Source organism: Heteronotia binoei, chromosome 14, assembly GCF_032191835.1.
Source record: "Heteronotia binoei isolate CCM8104 ecotype False Entrance Well chromosome 14, APGP_CSIRO_Hbin_v1, whole genome shotgun sequence".
Taxonomy (NCBI): Eukaryota; Metazoa; Chordata; class Lepidosauria; order Squamata; family Gekkonidae; genus Heteronotia; species Heteronotia binoei.
This window is the reverse complement of record NC_083236.1, coordinates 44,859,779-44,885,850: the sequence shown is the minus strand read 5'-3', so window position 1 is coordinate 44,885,850 and position 26,072 is coordinate 44,859,779. Positions and strand designations below refer to the sequence as shown.

Below are 26,072 nucleotides of genomic sequence, written 5' to 3'. Positions count from 1 at the left end.
TAAGAACATAAGAGAAGCCATGTTGGATCAGGCCAATGGCCCATCCAGTCCAACACTATGTGTCACACAGTGGCAAAAAAACCCAGGCGCCATCAACAGGTCCACCAGTGGGGATAGAAGCCCTTCCACTGTGCCCCCCCAAGCACAAGAATACAGAGCATCACTGTCCCAGACAGAGAGTTCTAATGATAAACTGGCTAATAGCAAGGAATTAAGAGGACATGTCAATGCTGCCATTGTTGGGTTGGATTCTTTTTACCAAAGTTTCCACCTAGCTTCTGAGCTGTTAGATTCAAAGGCATTACCAGGCTGAACCAGCCATTTCTGTTTCGTACTGGGTCCCAGTTTGCTGTACGGTAAGCAGTTTGCATGACAAGAGCTTTAATGTTGAGAGCCAGTTTGGTGTAGTGGTTAAGTGTGCAGACTCTTATCTGGGAGAACCAGGTTTGATTCCTGCTCCTCCACTTGCAGCTGCTGGAATGGCCTTGGGTCAGCCATAGCTCTTTCAGAGCTGTCCTTGAAAGAGCTCTCTCAGCCCCTCCTACCTCACAGGACGTCTGTTGTGGAGGAGGAAGTAAAGGAGATTGTGAGCCACTCTGAGATTCTCAGAGTGAAGGGTGTGATATAAATCCAATATCATCATCATTGTGGTGTTCTTGACATGTACAAAATGGGAAAACCTGGTATAGGTTGTTGGGCATCGTTGAGATTCTTCCAAAGGTTGTAGATCTGAGATTACCTTTGGATGAATAAAACTTGTGGAGAGTGCTACAGGATGTTAACTACCTGCTTCTCCCTTCCCAACAATCTGCTTGTAGTGTTTACAGCTGCATCTTTCCCCCTTCCTGGGCACTTAATTGCTGCTGTTCTTCCCCAGTTCCTCACAGCTCTATTTAAAATTCTCTACTATGCTGTTAGATAAAACTTAGATGCATTGTCTGTCTGTTTTGAATTTCGTTCCACTAGAATATTGAGAAGCATTCTGGCACCTTAAAGACCCTATGATTTATTATGCATGTAAGTGGCTGTCGGTGTCGACGGCTTTCTGATGCAGTGCAATTTAGTCCGTGGAAGCTCATGCCACATGATGCCCCTTAGAGCACATCAGATGAAATCTATGGAAGCTTATGTTTCAACAAGTTATTTGGTCTTTAAGAAGCTACAAGGTTCTTTTTCTTTTCTTTTTTTACTCCCTTAGGCTAATCTTTTGGAACTTATTCCACTGGTTTCATTGTTGCCTCTTACTAATTTTTCTAAGCAAAGCCTTCTATATTTAGCTTCCTTCACAAAATGGTATCACATAGTTATTGTGTCTTTTTCTAACTGTCATTTTCCATTTTCTTGCTGTGCTTCTCTCCAGTCCTAGTTATTTTTGAAGCCTGTTTAATTGTCTGTCGGCGCTGTGAAAGATGGGCTTATTTATTGTCGTTGACTTTTGAGACTTGATGCTTCTGTGGACTGGTAGCAATGTAATTAAGAACCTGAAGCTTCAAGTGATGCCACATTACCCTGCAATGCCCCGTGAACATGTTTACCTCCTTACAGAGTCAATTATTAGGAGAACCGAATTTACCCACAGGAAGATGGCGATTCTCTAGATTTCTGTGCTGCTACATCCTTGAGAGAAGCATGGTGGTGCACATTTATGTTTTTAAAAAAATCTTCTGCATAATTTGTTTTAATTCTGTCTCACTTTTTGATCCTGAAGGCTTGATGAAACAGCTGACATAAAGTAATAACCCAGTTATGCTGGGAGGTGCTTCTATCTTATATAGTATTATTCTGGGATGGAAGTACCAGTTGACTATTTAGTACTTGCTCAGCTTTTAAAACGGGAAGGGTCCTCATCAAAAGTAAGCTAAAAGGATTAAGGCTTTATAACAGATGAGGCTCTGAGCTAAAATGAAACCCCTTTTGTTTTGGAGCTCTAAAAATCTGGATACAATGCAGCATTAGACACACTTTCTTTCTGACAGAAGAAACAGCAACCTAAGTCTTCACACTGGAGCATGTTTCAGTGCTAGAATTCAGGTTGTTCTCTGCTACTCATGGAAGGAAATAAAAGCCTTGGTCCTTTTCCATAGCTGGAACTGTGGGAAAACAATTGTCTGAGGCCACATCCACACATTATTTGATGTGTACTATCACAGTAATTTGCAACTGGATTCTTGTTGTTTATTCAAGGTAGGTGACAAAATAGTTTTAAACCACGAAAATAAGAACAATTCAGTTTTAGAGAGCACAAGATGTGCAATAACTATGTAGTAGGCTAGAATTACATAAATTAGGTAACAATGGAAATTGAAACTAACTTAGGCAAGATCTACCATAACTCAGTGGTAAATTACTTAGTCGAAAACAGTGGAGGGAGAGAGCAAGTTGATAATAACTACAAACATTGCAGTAGACCTACAATAGATTTTCCTTTTGTGGATGAGACAATCCAGTTGTCAGTGACTGCCAGAATACAGCGATAGCATCATATCCAACAATGCATGGATGCAGCCCAAGTCTCCCATATTAGCCAGAGTTCACTGGAGTCAGTTCCAGCAGCTGGTGTCAAACCTCAGAAATGTAATCTCTTCTTGTTTAATGTTCAGCCTTGGAAATAAGCTCCCTGAAATTCTGAGCGCAGGAAAGTTTTTCCCAGCGAGCCTGCCCATGCCCACTGGTGTCTTTTCTAGCCTGACAGAAAACGCATCCCATGCCCAGCATTTGTGAATTTTACTCTCCTAGTTATTTGAAGATGATTGATATGTGTGCGACAGGTGATTGGGTAACTAGCTACTTGCAAACCTATTTACATCTTATTATGTAACATGTTACAGAATATGAGATAACAAATTAGAGACAGTGAAAGTTTTAATAACTCACTTTGCAAATTACCACTTTTCTGGTTTCTGGGCAATTGGGAATGAGTCAGTCTTCCTTTTCTGTAGTTGATCTTCAGTGGGAGTCTGGCCTTTTTATAGAACTGGAATTACACATACTTAATTCATTGCTGAGCAAGTTTCATGTTAAGTGGGAGATCTATGATTGGTAGTCCCAATGTATTTAAAAAAACAAAAACAAAATCAGGGTTGCAGTGTGGGAGTGAAGTTTCCACTGTGCTGTGTTGGTGATAGAAATATACATGCCTTTCCATCTGCTATTAGCCCCAGAGAACTGCTTCTTTGAAGTTATCTCAAGCAGACGATTAAGAAAGGAAGAAAGAGCCAAGAGAGAAAAGAATATTATTTGGCATTTCTAAGCCCAGAACAGCTGTTTTGGTGCTGTTACTTTCCTGGGCATTAGATTAAAGCAGATTTTAAATTGCACACACAGAGAAAAAGAGAGAGAGAGTCAGGGTTTTTTTTTTTTAAAAGACACTCCACAAGGTTAGTATAGTTTTTTTGTGGGCCGATAGCTTTTGTGGACTTATTTGAACTTCACAGTCTTGCAGATTTGGAGCTACATTTCCTTAACATTTCAAGAGTTTACCTGTTTCAAACATTGTATAAATGAAGCTGTGCATATTTATTGTTTATTTAACATATAGTTTGATGCACTCATTTAATATGCAGGATAGTTTTGAATTCTGTAAACAATTCTGATTTATAAATAATCTTCTAATTGTTTAAGGGCCTTTCTGGTCTGATTCATCCTTTTAATTTATTGTTAGAAAGTAGGGTTAGTCTTTTTGTTTTAAATGTGGAACCATCCATCCATTGACACAAGAAGGCAACTTTGCATTTGTGTCTTCCCATAATACTAAACGGGATTTAAAAACAAATGGACAAATGAAAACCTCTGGGAAGCCTGGTCACCACGTCTGGTTCATCATTGGCCAAATAATTATTTAATGTTCTCATACTTTTGCATTGTAATATTTCTTCTCAAGTAGCTTTAGGGTTAACACTGAAAATGGAAGGGGCATCCTGAAACTATTAAATGGGTTTTTGTGTGTGCATGTTTGCAAAGTTGACTGTGTTCTTAGTTTCGCAGCGAATGCATGTACTTTTAAAATGTATTTTTCCAGCGTGTCTAGACTAGTTTTCCTTTTAAGGCATGGCGTCTAAAGGGGGCCATCAGATTGCAAACTGTGGATTCTTGGGATTGCAAATACTTTAAGCTGTTAAAATTCTTGTTCTAATGGGTTCCTTCTAGGCCACACTATGCTCTCGATTATCCCCCTCCTTAAAATTCTTCTCCCACTCTGGCATTGGTAGTTGGATACTTGATATTTCCGTATGACTAATCTTAAACAGGAATCTTTGAGGATAAAATGATAGCTTTTAGTTTAAAATAGAACTTGTATGTGAACTTCTTCGTCTATGCAAAAATTCTAAAAGCCTCTTGCCCCACGTTCATCGGCAAATGGATCTACTTTTGTAAAACTGGAGTTCAAGTTCACTTGTGTTAGTTTTCAGTTGATTTTCTGTGCAAACTGTTCAGTTCTTATGCATTTCAGCTAAACTGTTTCCTATTATATAAAGATAAAGGTAGTCCCCTGTGCAAGCACCAGTCGAAATGGAGTATTGAGGTACTTCACACCTATGATGGTGGTAGCTTCACCTGAGAGCTTACCATATGAAAATTACCTGCTGGGGAGTCCTGAGATATCTTTTCTTCAAGGGAAATTGTCATGTTCCATAAGCCATAGCCACATGGCCAAGTGGCCCTTATCTTCTGGTGCAGAGAAAGCCTGCCAAAGTTCAAACAAAAAACTGCACTGTCTATTAGGTGTTTTAAACAAAGAGCTGTTGGTGCAGAGTGACCGGTAGAAGCATTGTAACTTCCTTGGGGAAGCCTTTGTCATGGTTACTGGATGAGCGACTACAAGCTACGCAGAGGTCATTTTCGCACTTACCTTATTCTGGAGCAACGTCCCTCTTCACCAGTTTACATTTGCGATGCAAAAGCCGCGGGACTTCTGGCTTCTGCGGAGCGGTGAAGAGGGACGTCGCTCCGGAATAAGGTAAGTGCAAAAACGACCAGAGTCTGCAGTGCACATGGGCAGCATAGTACACCTAATATCTGACTGGCTTGTCACTTGGTGTTGGTCCTGTATTGTGGCCACTGTAGGGGCGTTGAATTGTGATTATAATGCATGACACAAGTCGGGGTGAATTTCCATATGATTCTGCCCAATGCCAGAGTTGGCCGATGTTGTCTTGTCTTTCTGTATCTGTTTTGTGCAGCATGCGCAATATTTAGCTGTTCATGTTGGAGTTGCAGTAGAAGAATTCCCTGATTGATGCCTTCCTCTGAGACAGCCAGGATGGCTTTTGCCGAGTTCTCATTTTATACCTGTGCTTGTCATGGCATGACCTGCCAAAGGCTCCCTAGTGAGTTTCAAGTCAAAGCAGAGATCTGAACCTACATTTCCCATATGTGAGGTCAACACTATAGCATACTGACAGTCTGTGATTTTGATGTTCTGTCTGAATTGCCTTTCATTGTTGTAGCTGAAGAATAGAAAAGAAGGCTAGCTTTTTATGCCCAATAGTTTGTTTTTTGATAAGTGCCAGAGTCATGGCATCAACTCTGCTTTCAGATAATTTTTCTCACGAATTCTGTTTTCTGCCTGCATGATTTAAGTTAAGTGCAGGAATTGATTCAGATAAAGTAGTTTCAGTTAACCATAGCACTTCCCCTTCTCCATATCACATCAGAATTCATATGTAGTCACCGGCAATCATCAGTGTATCTGATGCCAGGAATAAGTTTTAGAATAAAAAACACAATTTATTTTAAAAGTAAAATCACTAATAAGAAAATAACATAATTTAGTCAGACAGTAGCTGTGCTGACATGTGCTAGTATAAAAACCAAGAACATAAAAAATAATTTATTTGCACACCTATGTCCCTAATTCCAGATCCAGAAAAAAGCATATAAACAAAATTAACATAAATGGCATTTTCAAATAGCAACTGAATTTTAAAATATAATTTTCTAAGAGGACATGTTCTATAAATATATATCTGGTCTATTAGCCTGGTTTATCATATAGATGTTTTGTTTTTAAAAAATGGATTGCTAATTTTGATGCCACTGAAAGAATGTCATGGGGTTAACCAGCCTGTGTTCTACAGAGCCAGATTAAAATTTATCATAATCAGTGGGTAATAGTTAATAGATCTGTGAAACTGACATATTAGTGTACATGGCAGTTGCCAAGCGGCTCTTTAACTAATGTATTGTACAAGTTTGGCATCATTAAAATAAAACATTGCCCAGATCTTTAAAGAACGTAAATAAATGAACAAGAAATTTTAAGTTGTCGCTACAAGATAGGAAAAACATACTGGTTGTATAAATCCAAAGAATTACACAACAACTTTTATGAGCCCACATGATCTAATGTTGCCCCCCTGTACATTTTACCATCTATTAGAAACTGCTGGGAGAATTCATCTGGAGATCTGAGATGTCTCCAGCATGCAGATGACCTCCAACTCAGCCTCTCATTTTCATATGATCCAGGTGTAGCTGTGGAAGTTCTGAATAGCTTGGAGTCAGTAATAGGCTGGATTAATACTAGTAAACTGAATTCTAAGCCGGATGAGGTAATGTGAGCAGGTGGCTGTTTTGGAACCTAAAGATGGTATTTGACCAGCTTGGGGTGGGGGTCCACTCCCATGTCAAAGATCAAGGCTTGAATCCTGAGCAGTCCAAATGGAGTCATTCTAGAAGGCAACTTTCCTGCTTCCTCCCTCCCTCTCATTGCAGCTGTCTTTGCCCCCCCAAACCAGGTTCTTTTCAGATCAGCAGACCCAAAGGGACAGCATGGTAACTGAAGACTCGGTTAGTTGGAAGCCTGTAGCAGGAGGGAAGACAGAAGTCACCCTCCCCTCTTCCACTGTTAGGGTTGCCAAGTCCAATTCAAGAAATATATGGGGACTTTGGGGGTAGAGCCAAGAGCAAGGTTGTGACAAGCATAATTGAACTCCAAAGGAAGTTCTGGCCATAACACACACCTTGCAAATGCCTTCCTTCCATTGGAAATAATGAAAGATAGGGGCACCTTCTTTGGGGAATCATAGAATTGAACCTCCTGGCCCAATCCTTTTGAAACTTGGAAGGTATTTTGAGAAGAGGCATTGGATACTATGCTGTAGATTTGGTGCCTCTACCTCAAAAAACAGCCCTCCCCCAGAGCCCCAGATACCCATTGATCAATTTTCCATTATAACCTATGGGAATCAGTCTCCATAGGGAATAATGGAGTGCTCAGCTGACATTTCCCTCCCTGCCTGCCTTCTGATGAGCCTGAACCAGGGGGGGAGGGCCTCCAAATCGGGGGATCCCCTGCCCCCATCTGGGGATTGACAATCATATCCACTGAAGAAAGCCATTAGGCTGGTGGAGCTACTGCTGTGCTGAGGAAGGGCATCCTAGGATCCCTGCCCTGGTTTACAGCTTGGTTGTGTGGAACCAACATTCCACATGAAGGCTGAGTTTGTTGCCTGGTCCAGAATGTGGTTGTTTAGCTGAGGCATGCTGTAGTGATCATTTCACTCCAACAATGGAAAGTCCTCCATTGCCTGCTAGTTAGTTTCCAAGCACAATTCAGGTTTCTAGTTTGAACCTATCAGAACATAAGTAATTGAAGATCGGGCTTCTTAGGATTGTCCTCAGCTGTGCCATTACAAATCTTCCTGAAAATCAAGATTTTCCTCTGAGACCCTTCTCCCCCAAGTGGATGCGTGGCTACTAGAGAGAGGGTGTTCAGGTAGCCGGCTCCAGGTTGACTCAGCCTTCCATCCTTCCGAGGTTGGTAAAATGAGTACCCAGCTTGCTGGGGGGAAAGTGTAGATGACTAGGAAAGGAAATGGCAAACCACACCGTAAAAAGTCTGCTGTGAAAACGTTGTGAAAGCAACGTCACCCCAGAGTCGGAAATGACTGATGCTTGCACAGGGGACTACCTTTACCTTTTTACCCTGATTTTGGAATTCCATCCCTTGAGTGATTGGTCTGGGGCCATTACTACTGTCATGTAGGCACCTGGCTAAACATCTTCTGTTCATATCAAGTTTTAATGACAACCATTTTTATGGAATTTACTGCTGCTGATTTTTTGAAATCCTATACCGCTGTTGTCAGCTATTTTTAAATAATTTTCCTTGATGTATTTTTAAGGGCGGTGTGTTGCTTTGAGGATTTTATAGTGAAGAGACAGGGTATACATTTTTAAATAAATCAGTGGTTTGTTTTTCTCAAGCTGGGTATGGCACTATTGAAGCCAGGGGGGAGTTTTTTTTTAAAAAATTGAAACCAGGGCTCCTGTGGGGACTTGCAGGGAAGGGAAATTGCACCCCCCCCCCCCCCAATCTGCATCACTGCTTGCTTTGGCTTGCCTTCATCCTATCCCACTCTTTTGACTCTGGGTTATCTGCCTTCTCGTCACAGCTGCCACCTTTATCTGCTGCTTTTTGCTGGCTACTGCATTTTTGCATGCTCTTTTGGGTTACTGCTACCTCATGGGGTTTTCAAGACAAGTGATGAACAGCAATGCTTTATCATCTGCATCTGCAAAGCAACCCCAGCCTTCCTTGGTAGTTTCCCATCCAAATACTGACCATGGCTGAATCTACTTAGCTTCAGAATGAGATCAGGCTAGGCTCGGATTTGTTTTGTATGGCAAAGAGAATTTGCCTCAAAAACCTAAATGATGCCTGAACCCTGGCATTTTTTTTTTGTGGGGGCGGGGAGGAATAACATGCATATTCAAATATTACTGTTAAATTTTTGAGAGGTTGTTACACTGAGATTAGGGTTGTTAAAAGGGGTGGGTTTTGGGTGTTTGTTTTTTTTTTTGCAATTCTGAGGTTATTAGAATAGCTATAGATGCCTTCCTCATTGTACTGACTTGCCTGTTAAGATACAGTGATATGGCACAGATGTCCACTTTTGAAGGACACATATTTTCCTGGTTGTACATAGAGCCTGGAGTAACTCATTGGATCATGGCTATTATGTTTGGTTTTCATTTGATTTGCCTTGTATTAAATGCCTTAACGTGTTGACTGGTACAATTTAAATGCTGTCTCTGGAAATCTGCCCATTTTTATGGCTGTTTCTGACAGATCAGTCTCTTCCTCTGTCTCTTGACCAACTTTAATGTAGGATCAGGTATTATTATCCTTTTTCAAGTAGGATTTTAGTTCTTGCTTAATGGGTGTTCGTTCTTGTATTCGTCCACAGATTGTTTCAGTTTGATTTCTTATCTTCAGTTATCTTGATTGTTTAGTAATTTTTGCTCTGAAGAGTGATGCTGGATATAGGACACAGTACTAACTTTCCTAGTTGCATCATGGTGGGATTACATTGTAATCCATGTTGGGGTGGGATAAGAAACATGTCTGGGTCATGCCCAAAGCCATAGCCAGTGTATCTGATTTCCTTTCTAAATCTCTTGGTAAAGTCCATAGTTTGGATCCAGTGACTTTCTTTTGCTAAATTCAGAGTCTTTCTTGGATAAAAAAGATGTCTTGCTTTGCAGACGATTGAAGGGAATTGTTTTATTTAATCCCATGCTTTTGCTGTAACGTGGAGTTCTCCATTACACATGTAGGTATTTTTTTGGCAGCAGAGTGGTATGTCTTACAAGTATTAACTGCAATTAACTCCCTTTCTTGGCCCCCTGAGCATACAATAGGGGACTCCTAGGATTCAGTTAAAAAGTGTCTTTCATGCCTAAACAGAATGTGTAAATCCAGTCTTAGTGATATGAGCTCAAGCTCAGGTGAGAAATTAATCCTCCTTTTGCTTCTCCTCTTAGAGGAGCAGAGCTGCACTGTAGCCATATTATTGAAAATATTCATATTTGCACACCTGTTTTAGGTATGAGAAATACACCCGCTTTTCATTGAGTAGGACTTACTGAGATTGGGACAAGAAAAAATAGTAACTCTAAAATGCACGATTAAAAAAAAAATACCTTGATAGATATTTCATTAAAGTGTAATTTCCCCTCTCCATCTTTGTACCATACATGAGTATTGATTATGCTGTCCAGTAGCTTTAAGCCACCAGGAAATAGATCCTGATAGTGTGATGGTCTTACTAAAATATTGTGGGCATTTCTAAGGAGGAAAAATTTTGACTATTCTGTGGTTTTTCCAAAATCATGTGTAATTATGTCATTGAACCACACAATAAGTCTTTTTGTGGGCCTTTTCAGATAAACAGTAAAGCTGTTTTTTAAAACATTCATAACAGAATCATTTTGTAGTTATTATGTTCCTTGATTTATTGAAAAATAAAACACAGCAAATTTTTATCTTTAATAAGGGAAAAAGTGGTAGCAGTCATCTTCCTGCAAAAGCTTCTGTTGAGGTTTAATATGTCTTGAAACACATTTTGTTCATTTTTCTGAAATGCTGACAGTAGCAGCTAATTCAGACTGCTTGCCAAACTTGATCTGGTACAGATACAGTTCATTTACATAGCCCTAGGGCTAATGGCTTTTGTGTTTTATAGAAATAAAGTGGATATCTAGAACCATTAAAAAATATACACTTTAGCATCTTTCTGCAGTTGGACGAAATATCAGTTCTTGGACCTGTTATGACTGCAGGCCAGCCTTGGATAAAAGGAATATTGAAGGAATTTGGAGAGTTGGAGCAGGAAAAGAAAGCTAAGGAGGACCTCTTATGTTGGTCTAACTGGGGTTGATCCACCTATCCTCCAGGAAGCCTTCCTCCAATTTAAGTGGCTGTTCCTCCAACAGAAGAGCCACTTAAGTTGAAGGAAAGCTGCTCAGGCTGGAGGAAGTCTTCAAACTTTGCTCAGTAAAGCACTAGGGTGGAGTAGGATCCACCCAATTTAGGGGTGCCAGCTGGGGTTGCCAGGTACGACTCAAGAAATATCTGGAGACTTTAGGAGTGGGGAAGGAGACTTTGGGGGTGGAGGCAGGAGCAAAGGTGTGACAAGCACAGTTGAAGGGACAATCACGTTTAAAGGGACCGCAAACTTTTAAAATGCTTTCCCTCCATGTGGCACCTTCTTTTGGGGCTTATAGAATTGGACCCCCTGGTCCAGTCTTTTGAAACTTTGGGGGGTGTTTTGAGGAGAGATGCAGGATGCTGTGCTGAAAATTTGGTGCCTCTGCCTCAAAAAACAGCCCCCCCAAAACCCCAGATACCCATGGATCAGTTCTCCATTATACTCTATGGGAATAAGTCTCCATAGCGTATAATGGAGTTCCCAGCAGACATTTCCTCTCCACCACTTTTTGATAAACCTGAAGTGGGGGGAGGGCCCCCAAACCAGGGAGTCTCCAGTCCTGAACTGGGGATTGGCAACTCTAGTCACAACTGGCAAAAAAAATTGGGAGTGAGGACAAACTTGTCAGCAGTGCACTGATGCCCAACCCCACTTCTGACACAAAACACAGTGGTGTCATAATATCAGAGCCAAAGAATTTCCAAAGAGTTTTGGGTGAATCCTAGATAGTCATATTAACATGAAGATCCTGCTTTGGTTTTTGTGCCCGCCTAATATCACACATGGGGCAATGCTAGAGAGCTCTAGTGGTGGGGAACAGGAGACAGGTCTTCCTGCCCCCCCCCCCCCCATTGTATTGCCACATGCCACTGGAACACAGGTGGGGCTCCTTTTACAATAGGCCTTGCAGCCTTTGCATATATGTTAAATCTGTACGAGTAAGTCTCAATGCCAAATCAGTACGAATATGGTTAAGTCTCAATGCTTGGACTTTAAAAATTGTAATTGATATTATGTTCTTAAAAATATCTACTAACAATCCATTTGCCATTTTGCAAATATAATTACTGGTAGGTTTTATTTCTCCAATGTGTCTTCTTTATCTTAAGACTGAAGGTGTGGCTTTGTTCTGTAATGCACATTAAACTGCAGTAATTTTGTATTTAGTGTGTGACTTACGTAAGAAGAAACAACCAGGTGAACTTTGGATAGCTAGCGCTTCTATAGATATGCAGAGGCCCCTTAAGTTCTTGAAAGTATAAATGAGAGAGCTGATTTGTAGTAATGCTAATCTGGAGGAAGAAAATCTGTTTTAATTAGCGTCTGATAGATTTTTACTGCTGACTTTGGTGCAAGCCAGGAGTACTGGTAAAAAACTGGTGGTGTTGCAAATGGCATCTGTCTGTTGGCTCCATCATTGACATATAGTAAATCTTTTACCTGGCTTAACATCAAATGGAATTTTGTCTTATGTTTGTCTTCTTTCATCTTAGTAGCAGTGAGAAAAAAGTAACTAGCTGTATGTTGGTTACGTCTCTTAGAATTATTTTACATGAGATTTCTAGTGTGCGCATGAAGTGTGATCTTTTATCTCAAATCAGCCTGGTGAGGCCAGCTGCTCTAACTGATGGCTTTTCTTCAAATGGGAAAAATTAGATCAGGATGGAAACTTCATTGTGGTATAAGGATACCTCAAGTGCCTTTTCTTGGATTTTGCACACAACTGAGGGGCACTCTCATTATACTCACCTCTAAATTTGCCAGTTTCTTCCTGTTCTTAGCTTGATTCAGGTTTCAGGTGGGTAGCCATATTGGTATTCAGGAGAATAGCAAGATTTGAATCTAGTACCACCCTTAAAACCAACAAGATTTTCAAGGTATCAGCTTTCGAGAGTCATTGGCATATAGTAAATCTTTTACCTGGCTTAACATCAAATGGAATTTTGCCTTCTGATGAAAACATTTAACTCTTGAAATCTTGTTCTTTAAAATTCTGCTGGCTTTGAATCATAGCTTGATTAAGTGGAACTGTACAAAAGTATAAGAGTTCATAGTACTGTTAGGTAATGTTAATGAATTCCAATATTGAATATTGGGTGTCCCCCATGTGATTTGGTACACAAGAAAAGGCAAACAGCTTATATTTTATTTTTATAAGTCATGTACTGTCTTGTAAACTGAAGTTGCTGTGTACATTCTTGGATACTGAATTGCCCAGGAACATTTCAGGATTATTTGAGGCCACCTTAAAAATGTCGCAGATCCATTTTTATTTTCTTCCCATTTATTCCTCCCTTTAGATTTTGGCATTGATTTCCTTCATCTGCATAGAGACCATAATGGAATGCTCCCCCTGTGAAGGCCTTTATTTCTTTGAATTCGTCAGCTGTAGTGCATCCGTCGTTACCGGAGTTCTGTTGCTTATGTTCAGTCTGAATCTCCACACAAGAATACCGCAGATCAACTGGAACATTACAGTAAGTCCTCATCCAAACCTTCACTTTATAAAAATAGCTGAATAAACATTTGAAGTTTAGACTTTAAGCTCTGCCTCCCTTATGCAGAAATTTGAGACCCTTAATAAATGCTGTTTGCACTAAGTGGAGTACTTGTGCCACTTTATGTTCAGCATGAACCTCACCGATGCAATAAGCTTTATGAAATATTGAATGTTAAAGTATATAAAGCTGAAATTGTGTCCAAAAGTGATTCCCCTCCCCCCATCTAATGCATATACTGCTCGGCAGACTTTTCCTTCAGTATAAGTCATTGTTCACAACTGAGGAAAGCACAGTTTGCAATTTTCTAACTGTTCAATATCAACCAACAGTTTTAAAATTAACTATGAATTGAGGGAGCTGCCCTGTAAATCAGTAGGCTATCAATGGACACTATTCTGAGAACAGTGTAGTATTTTAGAATTGAACTATCTAGAAACAGATTGACCCACAGGTTGGAGGAGTGGGAGGCCTCTGGCTGGCCCTGGTCCTGTACCTTAACAGGAGATTAAAATGCAAAAATCCAGCAGGGGAAGATAAAGTGGTGGGGAATTCTTCCTTTTCTAAATTTCCACATACCAAGCACAGGAAAACAGCTAGCAAGAAAAAGTGACAATGCAATGTTAAACAATAGATTCTGTTTAATTGGAAATTGCATCTTTGGGCAAAGTTTCCTTGGTTGAGTTTGGAGTAGCTTGCCTAAAATGAGGTAATTTGGGTTTGATTCGTATCAGACCTTGATTAAGTCGCTCATCCTGATCATCACTTCCTGTCCTGCTCCCAGTCATATGACAGGGGATGCAACCAATGTTCCCTCTAAGCTACGGAGTCTTTTGAGCAAAAATTCCACTTTGTGAGCTACTGGTATTGAGGTTGTAAGCTACTGGTGTTAAAGTTGTGAGCTACTGTGTAAATTATTGTGCTCTGGGGTCATCCTTCTTGAGCTAAGACAAAAATGTGTGAGCTGGAGGCTAAAAACCTGTGAGCTAACTCAGCTTAGAGGAAACACTGGCTCCAACTAGACTTTAGAGATTACCTCTTCCTCAGCTAGGGGATGTGGTAAGTCCTGGAGTCTTTCCCAGCTGTGACTCTTTCCCACCCACCCTTTCTTTTCCCTAAAATGCATTTGTGAGCAGGGTAAATGAGAAGGGCTGCTGCTGTGGCACTAAGGTACCCCAGTATAGTGTTGCAAATTGCTGGGAACTATAGTTTCTTCAGGCTCCTGGAGGATCCTTGTGCATGGGGACACTACCCAAAATACTTCTGGGTACCAAGACCTTTGGGAATTGTAGTTCCCAAGAGCTTCTGTATCCTTTCTGGGGGCCTCCACCCTTCTAATGATATGTATGAGAGGCTAGTAGATTGGAATGTCTGCTCCTGTATCTCTAAGCTGCAGGAAAGCCACTGTTGTATACCCTTCTTTCCAGAGTGTGCAGTTTCAAAGACTCGTGTGAGGTCCGGCACACAAGCAGAGAACTTTTGAATTATTGAAAATGGCTTCATTCAAATGAACAGTAGGCCAGCCACTTAGTGGCTCTCAGCTAGCCTTTGTCATAAACGACAGTGTGTTTTGGACTCTTTTGCTTGCTGTGTAGGGTGATTATTTATAAAGTTCTGACTGCAGCAGCATTTTTGGCAACTGCGCTCCAGTTTTCATCCTAAACTGTGTGCTGTTCAAAATATTCTTCTGAAATTCAGTATCTGGAAGGTGCACTCAGCAATACCTTCCCTTCTGGTGTGTTGGAGGGGAAGCTGAAAATTTTGTGTCAGGAGGAAAGTGAATTCTTCTGGATAAGATTGACAGCTTTGCTATAAGAATTGGGGGGAGAGGGGAGATGATAGTGGAAATTTCCGTTTTCTTTTTTGTGATGCTTAAATGCATCCAAGCTCAGCAAGGATGCATGCAAGTAGCATCAAGGAATGTGACGGATGAGCTTAGTCTCCAGATGAGCTTAGACAGCTCTGAGTACTTGATTAACTGAATTGTAGACACTGGATGCGTTTGTAGCGTGTGTAGTTTATGCCCCATTACGTACTTGAGTAGGTCCTGTTTTAAATTGGGAGCAGTACAATGGGAAACGTGTAGCCAACAAATGATTCAGCTATAACTTATTGAGGAACACTTTAGCACAGGTGGAAGGTCTGCAGGGTTAGTAAACAGAGTGGGAAATACACAGCCCTTACCCAGTTTTTAACAATTAATCAGAAGGGGGGGGGGCTGTTGCTGCCTAGTGCCAGGACACAGCAACAGAAGTGGCATTGTTCCTTCCTGTCCAGGAGGCTCACAGTATAAGTAAGGCAGGGCAAAGATGAAAGGGAGAGCCCAGAGGCTCACAGGAAAATATCAAGCATGCTGATAGGAGATGGATAACTCATACCAGCTAGCATACAAAAGACGAGTCTCTTGCAGTCTAGGAAAGTGTTGCTAAGAGTTGATTTGGAGCAGGGCTTTTTAAATAGTCAAATCAAGTCAAGTTAGCCTTTATTGGCATTATATATATATATATATATATATATATATATATATATATATATATATATATATATATATATATATATATATCAGAGCAAATTGGTTTAAAAAAGATAAAAAAAGATAAAATAGAATGCTTGCATACATATACATCAGGAAAAGCATAAACATAAACTATTTCTATGAGATCCTCTGGCAGGCCTTTAAAACAGAATAAAGAAACTTAGCCACTTTCTCAGTGACACTAGATGAAGTATCGTTCAAAAGATTATAGACCTTAGAAAATGGATGCTTTGGAGGGTAGACTCTTTGGCACTGTACCCCTCTGAGATCCTTATCCTTCCCAGGTTCCATCCCCAGGAATTTCCCAAACTGGAGCTGGCAACCCTACTCTTCCCTCCCCCCCCCCAAATTCCCTGCTGGTGGCCAGGGGACCTTGGCAACCCCACCCAGAATGGTGGTGTAACAAACTGTCTTGGGAGTTTTGTGCTTGAATAGCAGAAATTGTTGAAATGCACACAAGTATCATTTTAGCACCAATCAATAACATGCATTTTCTTATCCCTTTGTTGCAGCTGTTGCATTTAGTTTTTTCCTCCTCCAGTCCTTCTGGAAAGGACTTCTGACAGCTTTTGTGTGCTGGAACATAAAGGAAAGTTCCAAATAGGAAGCTAGAGATGCTGTGCCATTATATGCTGGGTTTGGCTAAAACTACTTGACTCTTGGCTTCCGTCTAATATAAACACAAGACCCATAATTGCCAACCATATAAGAAAATCATTGTGTCTATTCTGAGTTTTTAAATGCTGTTCTGTGAACTGCAGTATCAGCTTGTTTTTTTACCCCTTCTTACATATTGCAATGAAAAATGTTGGCATCTGACCTTCTTGGTGCCTAAAAATTAACTTCGGTCGTGTGCCAAACTGGATTGCATTATATAAATGCCCCAGTTTCTAACACCAAAATGAAGCACAGACATATTTTGTTCTGGAGTCCTTGGAGCTTTAATTTTCTTACTCTGGGGTGGTAGGTGTCAGAATTACTCTAATGTTAAATAGGTTTGTGTGCGTGTGTGTGTGCGTTTAGGCCCCTTCAACCTGCACGTGAAATGGAAATTGAGAAGAAGATTGTTTTACCCATTTCAAGTCAGCATAAGTCCATTTCTATTTGTTCCTATTTCTGCCTGGAAATGTCAGGTGTTCAGGGATTTGGGATCTGCCTTCAAATGTTAGTTTCTGCTTGGATCTAAAACAGGAAATGCTTTGTAGAAAGCCCACATGAGGAAATAATAAACAGCAAAGTGAACACATTGGAAACTGAAGGCAAAAAAAAAAAGGGGGGGGGGAGTTTATAAGAAAAGTTGTCCAAAAAGTGCTACTATAGAACAATCATCAGGGAAATTGAGCTACAGCAAGGGGCAGGGAGAAACACACAGTTGAGCATTCATGATGTAAAAACTGGTATGGAGCCAAGAGGTCTAATGTGCTCTTTGACCAGTGGTGAATTACTGCACTGAGAGGCCCAGAGGCCTGAGTCTGCTTGGCAGCTCTTTTCTCCATGTCTGGAGACCGGCTGTGGCTACTTAGTGGTGAGGGATCGAGTGCTCTGTTTTCAGGAATATTCTTTATTACTATCTTGCAGGTTATAAGCTTTAAAAAACCCAACAACACCTTTTGGAACGACTGGTTAGACTGGGGCTAATATTGACCCCTACCTTTCACCATCTGCCTTTCAGGAAACTGCTCTGAGCTTACTTTGGCTGACTGTTTCCTCCCCGCCCCCCATAATGAGACTGTGGGAGAGCACCGTCCGCTTCTACTGTCTGTCCTAACAGCTATCTGTTGCATAACCTTAAGCAGGGCTTTTTTTTGTAGAAAAAGCCCAGCAGGAGCTCATTTGCATATTGGGCCACACCCCCTGATGCCAAGCCAGCTGGAACTGCGTTCCTGTGCATTCCTGCTTAAAAAAAAAAAGCCCTGAATGTAAGCCCTATGACCTCCTGCAAACTAAAGACAGATACAATACAGCAGCAGGCCTCAGTTGGGATCAGTTGCCAGCAATTTTAGGTTCACAATAGAGTTCCTGAGGTCCATGTGAGTTCACCTCTTCCATGTGAGGCTTTTTTAGTGAGACTAACATTGGCAACATGTGCTGGGGAGTGGGGAAACAGTTTGTCCCATTTCCTGGAAGTTGAAGAACACACACAAGGCTTTGTGAAAGCAGTGGACATGAGAGAATGAAATAGTTGGGGACACTGGGATCCTGAAGTATTTGAGCTGTGAAAACCATCAGCAGGTTGGGAATGTCATTATTAAGCAGAGGAAACAACTGAGGCTGTTGAGTGGGGAGGATCAATTCCTGGGGCCAGGGAACACTTAAAGCCAGGGGGTTTTTTTGTAGCAGGAACTCCCTTGCATATTAGACCACCCTGATGTAGCCAATCCTCCTGGAGCTTACAGTAGGCCCTGTGCTGAGAGCCCTGTAAGCTCTTGGAGGATTGGCTACATCGGTGTGTGTGTGGCTTAATATGCAAAGGAGTTCCTGCTACAAAAAAAGCCCTGCTTAAAGCTGTCTTTTTATCAGGAAAGTGAGAGAGAAGATAAGGGGAAATGGCTGAATTCCTCTCAGGAGGGAGGGAAAAAGAAGAGAAGATGTCCTTGTCATAAGTGTGAGAAGGGATCTCCCCACTTATACCACCCCCCTTACACCACAATGGCCGCAAAGGAGTCCTCCGGGAAGGTCCTTGACCTGATGCCCACTCAGCCAATAAGGCCTGATGGGACTCTAATGGACTTTTATTTTCGAAGGGAAATGTAAGTTTGGTTGCTAAATCTACATGTTAAATGGCAAAGGGCCACATGGCATTTCCCCCCTCCCACAGGATGAGAGACGAGATTACAATAGTTGTCCCAGCAACTGAATTTTTAAGATACACTGTGTGCTTATGGATGGCTTTTCCACACAGCCTGCAGAGTTGTTTTCCTTTCCTCTCTTTATGTGCGGAATTTCATGTGGCTTTGGCATGGCAGACAGGTCTTTTAGAAGAATGCTAAGGCTCTGGCGATAGGTGATTTAGACTAGAGAGAACTGAGCTGTCTCTTGGCAGTGCTTCCAACTTAGGGTTTGCCAATCCCCAGGTGGGGGCAGGGGATCCCCCGGTTTGGAGGCCTTCCCCCCACTTTAGGGTAATCAGAAAGTGGGGGGAGGAGAGGGAAATATTTGCTGGGCACTCTATTATTCCCTATGGAGACTTATTCCCATAGAAAATCATGGAGAATTGATCCGTGGGTATCTGGGGCTCTGGAGGGGCTGTTTTTTGAGGTAGAGGCACCAAAGTTTCAGTATAACATCCAGTTGCTCTCCCCAAAATACCTCCCAAGTTTCAAAAAGATTGGACCAGGGGGTCCAATTCTATGAGCCCCAAAAGAAGGTCCCCTATCCTTCATTATTTCCTATGGAAGGAAGGCATTTAAAAGGTGTGCTGTCCCTTTAAATGTGATGGCCAAAACTCCCTTTGGAGTTCAGTTATACTTGTCACACTCTTGCTCCTGGCTCCACCCCCAGTGTCTCCTGGCTCCACCCCCAAAGTCCCCAGATATTTCTTGAATCAGACTTGGCAACCCTATTCCAACTTGGGGTGTTTGGAGGAGGCCCTCTTTCCTCACTGATCCCCATGTTTCTCTTCAGAAGGAGCTGTGTGGCTAACAGAGCTTGGAGATTCTCTGAACAGCTATGACCTGCAGTACCTTGCCCAAGGGATCTCTGGTTGGATCTTTCTGCCTGTGACTCGGGCAAGCAAGAACTGAAGTTGCACTTGTTGTTGTCTCAGGGCTTAAATCTGTGTTTGTTTATTTAACCTGAAGTATTTGTGTACCCTGCATTCTTAGCATAGTAGCAATCAAGGCCACTTTCAGAGCTTTTAACAAAAGTGGCAACAGCCATTAAAACGAAACCCTGCAATAAAACTATTTTAAACAAAGCATTGACATAATCAACAGACAAAGAGTACAAATTAAACCAGTACATTTTGCCCTGGAATGAATTGTTTGAGCAAACTCACTTGAAGTAATACCTGTTGCCTTTCCCTCCTCTTTCTCCTCCTGTCCTCCCACCCATGATGAAAGGGGTAGAATTTCTTAGTTTGGCAGGAGCCCAGCAACTGCTTTATGCAAGGGCAAGGGGGAAATGAAACAGTGGAGCAGGAAGGAGTTAGTGGGAAGGCCTGCCTGCTAGTAGGCATGCCAGTTTTACAATTAGTCAAGGGATGTATTCTTTGCTGCTGTATGAAGAACTGCTGCCATTTGCTTCTGTCTTGCTGTTGGTCTTTCAATAGAGGCCACCATCACCAATGCTGCGGTGATATCCAGGTGAGGCTAAAATCACTCACTGCAAACTGGGCTGCCTTTGAAGACAGTCCAGAACAAATTACAACAGCTAGAATATTAATAAGCTCTGATGAAGTCAGAACATAAAAACAACTTTGTTTCTAGACCCAATTCAAAGTGCTGTTTTGACCTTTAAAGCCCTTAAACCAGGGGTGTCAAACTCATTTGTTATGAGGGCTAGATCTGACATAAATGAGACCTTGTTGGGCTGGGCCATGTTGGACTGGGCCATGTGTGTACCTATTTGAGATTAGGTAGCAGAGATATAAACTTCATAGAGGACACAGACAAAAATGCTTAAAATGTTAGCACTCATTGGTTTTAAAGGTGCTTTCTTTGTATTTCTCGCATAGGATCCAGGGAACTGGGCAAAGGAGGCTCTGGCTCTTTCCTTCCCCAGGGGACTGGTGGGGGAGGAGCCTCAGCCAACAGAAGGAAGAGAGGCTTGGCTCAGTAGCTCTGCTATGTGATTGAGAGAGCCTGGCAAAACAAGCTCTGCCTCCCCCCCTTCCTCCCCAAGGGAGGAGCCTCAGCCAATGGAGGAAATAGAGGTTTTGCTCTTTAGCTCCTGTGCAACTGAGCAAGCCTTGCAAAGCAAGCTGTGATGCAGAAGGAAGCAAGAGAGAGGGAGAAGGAAGCAGATGGCAGCCAGTTGCTCGGGGCCTTATAGGAGCCCTCTGGGGGCCTGATTCGGCCCCTGGGCCGTATATTTGACACCCTTGCCTTAAACATCTTGGGTCCAGAGTACCTGAGGGACTGTTTCTAGGCACATAGACCTGCCCAACTTTTCCGATTGTATGTGGTGGAAAGTTTGTCATAGGAACCCACATTTTCAGAAAGTGAATTGGTGAGGATGACCCAATCAAGTGTCATTTCAGCTGCTGCTCCTAAACTGTGGAACTCTCTCCCCCAGCAAATGCTGCAAGCACAATTGTTTCAGACCTTTCCAGCATTGTCTGAGGGCTTAGGGCTTTAAATATTGTATTTTTGCTGATGATTTTAGTTGTTTCTTATGTTTTTGTCACTTGTGAGTTGCTTTGGGATTTCATCATGCAAAAAGGCAGCATACCAATATATTAAATCAAGAAACCTACTAGAGGTTTGTGCATACGTACTCTGGTGGCAAATTGTATTCTACCCACTGCAGCCTGCTAGCATAGAAGCATTCTTTATTTGTTTTAATATACTGGTAGGTCAGGAGGTGTTGGCCACTGCAAACATGTACAGTCTTTTGTAACAGACTGTGTAAAAGTTTATGCCCTGGACCCCACCAGAAGATAGTCATGATACAATATTAACTTCTGTTAGCCATCTGCCCATGGCCTTTTAAACTTTTGGGGTTTAAAGATTCTGAGATTAAGCATTTTCTGGAAGTGCTTTGGCAAACCAGTTCATGCAGCTTCAGTTAGTAGGTTTTAAAATTTCAGTAGGATTTGATCTGACAGTTTAGGTTCCTGACCATGGTGAAGGAAAGTGCTGTCAAGTTATAGCTGACTTACAACAACCCTGTATGGTTTTCAAGGTGAGAGACAAACAGGAGTGGGTTGGCCATTGCCAGCCTCTGCATAGCGGCCCTGGACTTCCTTCCAAGGACTATCCAGTGCCAGACCATGCTTTGCTTCTGAGATCAGGCTAGCCTGGGCTGTCCAGACCTTAGCTCTTGAGAAATCTAAATGAACTGGAAGTAGCCTAAAGAATAATATGATGGGTGGTACATGTTTCTGCATCCCCCTTTTAACTTCTGATTTTGCTGTGCTTTATCACTCTAAAAGGCCCTGCTTCATCTTGGTTTTTAGCAGCAAAACTACTGAGTCAAAATGAGGACTCTTGAAGCAGATGGACGATTACTCTGAAGTTTTGGAAGGAAGGCAGCGCCTTGGGATTCATTGCTCTTTAATTTGCTATGCATGGATTATCACCTGTGTATCTGGCTAAAGACAGCCCTCTGGGCTAATACCTTAAAAGATTTCCGTTCTGTCATAATTTAGCCACCACTTTCCTTTTGATCAGGCCAGCTAATACAACTTCTGCTGAGCTCAGACAAGATGACCCATAACAAGAACCTTAACAGCGATAACAGTTTTTCATTAAATTACTTATGAATGGGATGATGGATGATCACAGTTCAGACTGGCTTTGATTCTCATCCTAGATGGCCCTGTGAACTGTTCTGTCCTGTGAACTATTTTGTGCAAGAAATTGCTGGCTTGAAGCTGCTCTGATTTCAGATGAAATTCTTTCCTCCGTGTGATGTGGTTTTACTATGTCTAAAAATATCATAGGAAAGTCTTCACTGAGGCTTAGCTCAGAAGAACTCATCTTTTTCTAATTAGTTTATATTTTTGCATTGTATTTTTGTTCATATTTGTCTGCTTAAAATAATTTTTAAAAGAAGCATCTCTCCCCCCCCCCTCTTTCTTTCTTTCTCTCTCTCTCTCTTTTACCCCATTTCCCAAGTGGGCAAGTATTTGAACAGCCCCTGGAACCACCACACTGTTAACACGCAGTAAGGAAGAAGTAGGGCCACGGTTGCGAATTTGAAGAGCTTTTCAGTGGGAGGTTGCACTCTGACCTAGGTATTGCCCCACTTAATGCTGCACTCAGCCTGAGTAGGTCTTCCTGCTCAAAATGGACAGGGATACATCAGTATTGCTCTTTGCTAAGCCTTATGAGATTTGCTAAGTGCAATGTGGTCACAGCAGATGCAGATAAAACTTGAGCTCAGCATGCTGAGGCTTTGTTGAGGAATTTGCCAGCGTGCTTGGAATGGGGAGGCACAGTACCTGTAAAGTTCTCAAGAGTTATATTCATTGCCTCTCCAAGCAGCCATTCCACGTCTTGGCCTGAGCTCTCAGCTTCTCAGTTCTGCATTAAGAAGACAGAAGCAGAGCTGCCTGGCCAAAAAGAAAAAGGAGGTGGGTGTGGCCTCCTTAAGACTATCTCATCCCTCTGTGTCCCTTTGGTTGGCACACATGCGATTGACAGCACTTGTCAGCCTCTTCCCTATAACTGTATACATTGTTTCCCCTCTCTCCGATTCTTGTGAGAGGAAGGGAAAGAAGGAAATGGGTGAAGGCAGTGCTGTTGCCAGAGGAAGTGTCTCAGAGGGTAGACTTCAACAGTGATGGCTGTGGGTAACTGCCCCTTTTGTCCATTGCATAAAGTTGCCCTGCTTTGAACACAACCTACTTAGGGCTTTAAAGGTCAAAACCAGCACTTAGTATTGATCCCACAAACATAACTGAAGCAAATGGCACAAAATGGGCTTCATGTGTTCATTGATATGAGTTCTGTTGATACTTAGGTTGCAGCCTTCCTGGGTCATTTCTGGACTGCTTTCAAACACCGAAATGTGTTTTTTAGCAGTCCAGTCTGGATGTTGTCAAGGCAATATATAACTATGACCATAGTTACTTTCTTCAGGAACAACTGTAGCTGGCATATCAATCTAAGCATTCCCTGCCATTCTTGCTGCCTACTTATCCAGGAGCACAGAGGAGTTCAGGAGTACTGCAGGTGCTATTGATGCAGTATTTTCATCTTACTTGCTTTCTTTTTGGGTCAAATGGATTCAAAATGTCTTCAAGTCAGGCCTTTGGCACTACAGCCTACATGCATATTGGCCTTCAATTATTCTTTGTTTATCTGCGGGACCGCCTTTCCCCATATATCCCCCAGAGAGCACTGCGTTTAGGGACAAAAAAATCTGCTGTCCACCCCTGGACCAAAAAAGGCCAGGTTGCATTTGACACGAGCCAGGGCCTTCTCAGTGGCAGCACCAGAGTTATGGAATGCTCTCCCGGAGGCCATAAGGGCCCTGCGGGACCTTCCTTCATTCTGCGGGGCCTGTAAGATCGAAATGTTTCGACAGAGAGAGCTGCCACCTGACATCAGCTAGAGTTCCTGGTGACCAACAGTCTGAAAAGCAGAACCGCCAACATAGTAATGGTACAGCACCGTGGAATAGTTTTTAAATTTTAATTGTATTAATGTCTTATAGATTTTATTGACTTATTGTTTTAAATCGTGTAAACAACTGTTGTAAGCCGCCCTGAGTCCGCTTGTGGAGAAGGCGGAATAAAAGTCTAATGTAAATAAAATAAAATAATTTGTTTTTGTTTTCTTTGTTTCCCTAATGTGATGCCTTATTTTGTCTGCTAAAGAAACTGATCCCATAATTCTTTAGAGTTGCTAAGCAGAGTATCCAGATCCTCAGTGTTTCTGAACCTTAAGAAAATGATGCTAATTTCCATTAGTTTTTGTCACTCTCCCAAACTCCTCATACTGCCACAGTCTGTGTGGTGAGCCATCTCATCTTTGAATCACTGCATTTGTGGCTGCTGCTCAGCAGGGTTTGTTTGCGTAGAGTGTGCAAGTCTGCAGATTTGGCAGAGGTCTCCTCTCTGGGTGGCATTTCCTGCTAATTTTGGAGGACATTCTTAAGTGGTATAACGGTATTGCACCTTACAAAATGCACAGAAGCCACCAAGTGGAGTGAGGCACAATGCGATCTGGAGAACGCACTTGTATGGATGCCACCTTGGATGTGAATATGGCACTCATGCCAAGTGGCTGAAAAATACAACTTCCCAGACTGCACATTGCTCATAACTGACATATTGGATGCTTTGTGGAACTTGTTGGCAGTGCTCAAGTTCAGATTAATTGCTTAACCAATTAACCATCACAATACACAATAATTAGAACACAAATTATCAGACACAGGCAAATATTGCCAGCATACTTGGCAGTTCCAAATATAATTAAAATAAGGCATTAAACTGCAGTTATTGATGTGCTTAATTGGTAGTGGTACATTTGTCAATACCATCCTTGTAAGGTTATATCAGATTAGATGCCCATCTTTACAATCAGTAGCCTCAGGTAAAGTAAATTTGCTGCCACGGTGTGTACATGCTGTTGCAAATTTTACTAGTTATAGGGAAGATAATTTTTTAATGAAGGAAGCAAAAAGGTGATGGGTAATTTCCCCCATGTCTGAGCCTAAAGAAACAACAAAATCTTGTTGGGCTTTCCCCCCTCCCCCAAAACCAAAATGTTTTAGATTTGAAACATCCTACAAGGACATGATCAAGCATTATAATTTATAGGCCGATATAAGCCCTTCAATAACATAATTTGTTTTTTGTAGTAGTTGTGAACAAAAAGCCTTCCTCCGTTTCAAGCCACCCAAAGTGATTAATCTATCCATTAGGGCCTAGAACAGCAATAACCAACTTTTTTGGGGGAAGGGAGGGTGGTTCAATTGCCAAAAGAAATGTAGTGTCTACCTGTGAAGATAGCAGGGTGCATTACAGGGTCAGGGGCTGGGCGATGAGATTGTATCTGGCCAGACATGATTGGAACAATCCAAGCTGGCAACATCTTGTGGATTCGCATTGAACTTGGCTGGTGGGTGTGCCGGTCGAAGCCATACGTGTTGTCTTCTTCTGTACCATTGCTCCCTGTGCTGCCTATGCTGCCAGTGCCTCTGTCACTTGGGCAGGGATATGACCCTGGGTGCCCAGGAAAATGATAATGGTGCACTGATGTCAGCACACATACCATGTGTTGCTTACTTCGACGTTCTAGAATTGTATCAAGGGGAACACTTGGTACTCTGGACACAGGGGAAAAACCTCATGTTGGTTCCCCTACAGTTTAGTCAACTTAGCGTGAACCTAAACTCTTGTGAAGTTAGAAAAAACCCTTCCTGTGAATATAGTTTTCCATCACAGATTGTAATTTTGGCTGTTGGCCGTTTTCTTAATATGGAAGCCTGCTAAGTTAGAACCCTCTATGCTGGTGATCCCAAGAAATCAGACATGATTTTAGCATTAAAAAATAAAGCAGAACAGCCAAAAACAATCTTTAAAATGTATCCTGGAAAGACTACCACCAAAGTATAGTCAGTGCCCCAAACCTGAGTACTAGAGATGGTGGTGAGGTCTAGAGGGCAGAGGATGGTGATGGAAAAAAGAAAAGAAAAAAATGCTGGCTA

At 41.9% G+C, this 26,072-nt stretch overlaps 1 protein-coding gene across 1 annotated transcript in view; it reads left to right on the top strand.

Moving 5' to 3' along the window:
* CMTM4 (CKLF like MARVEL transmembrane domain containing 4) overlaps positions 1-26,072 on the top strand; it is a 40,945-nt gene that overhangs the window by 8,977 nt on the left and 5,896 nt on the right. The window contains exon 2 of the mRNA XM_060254414.1: positions 13,016-13,192. Coding sequence (XP_060110397.1) covers positions 13,016-13,192 — 177 coding nt within the window. The remainder of the gene's footprint in view (positions 1-13,015; positions 13,193-26,072) is intronic.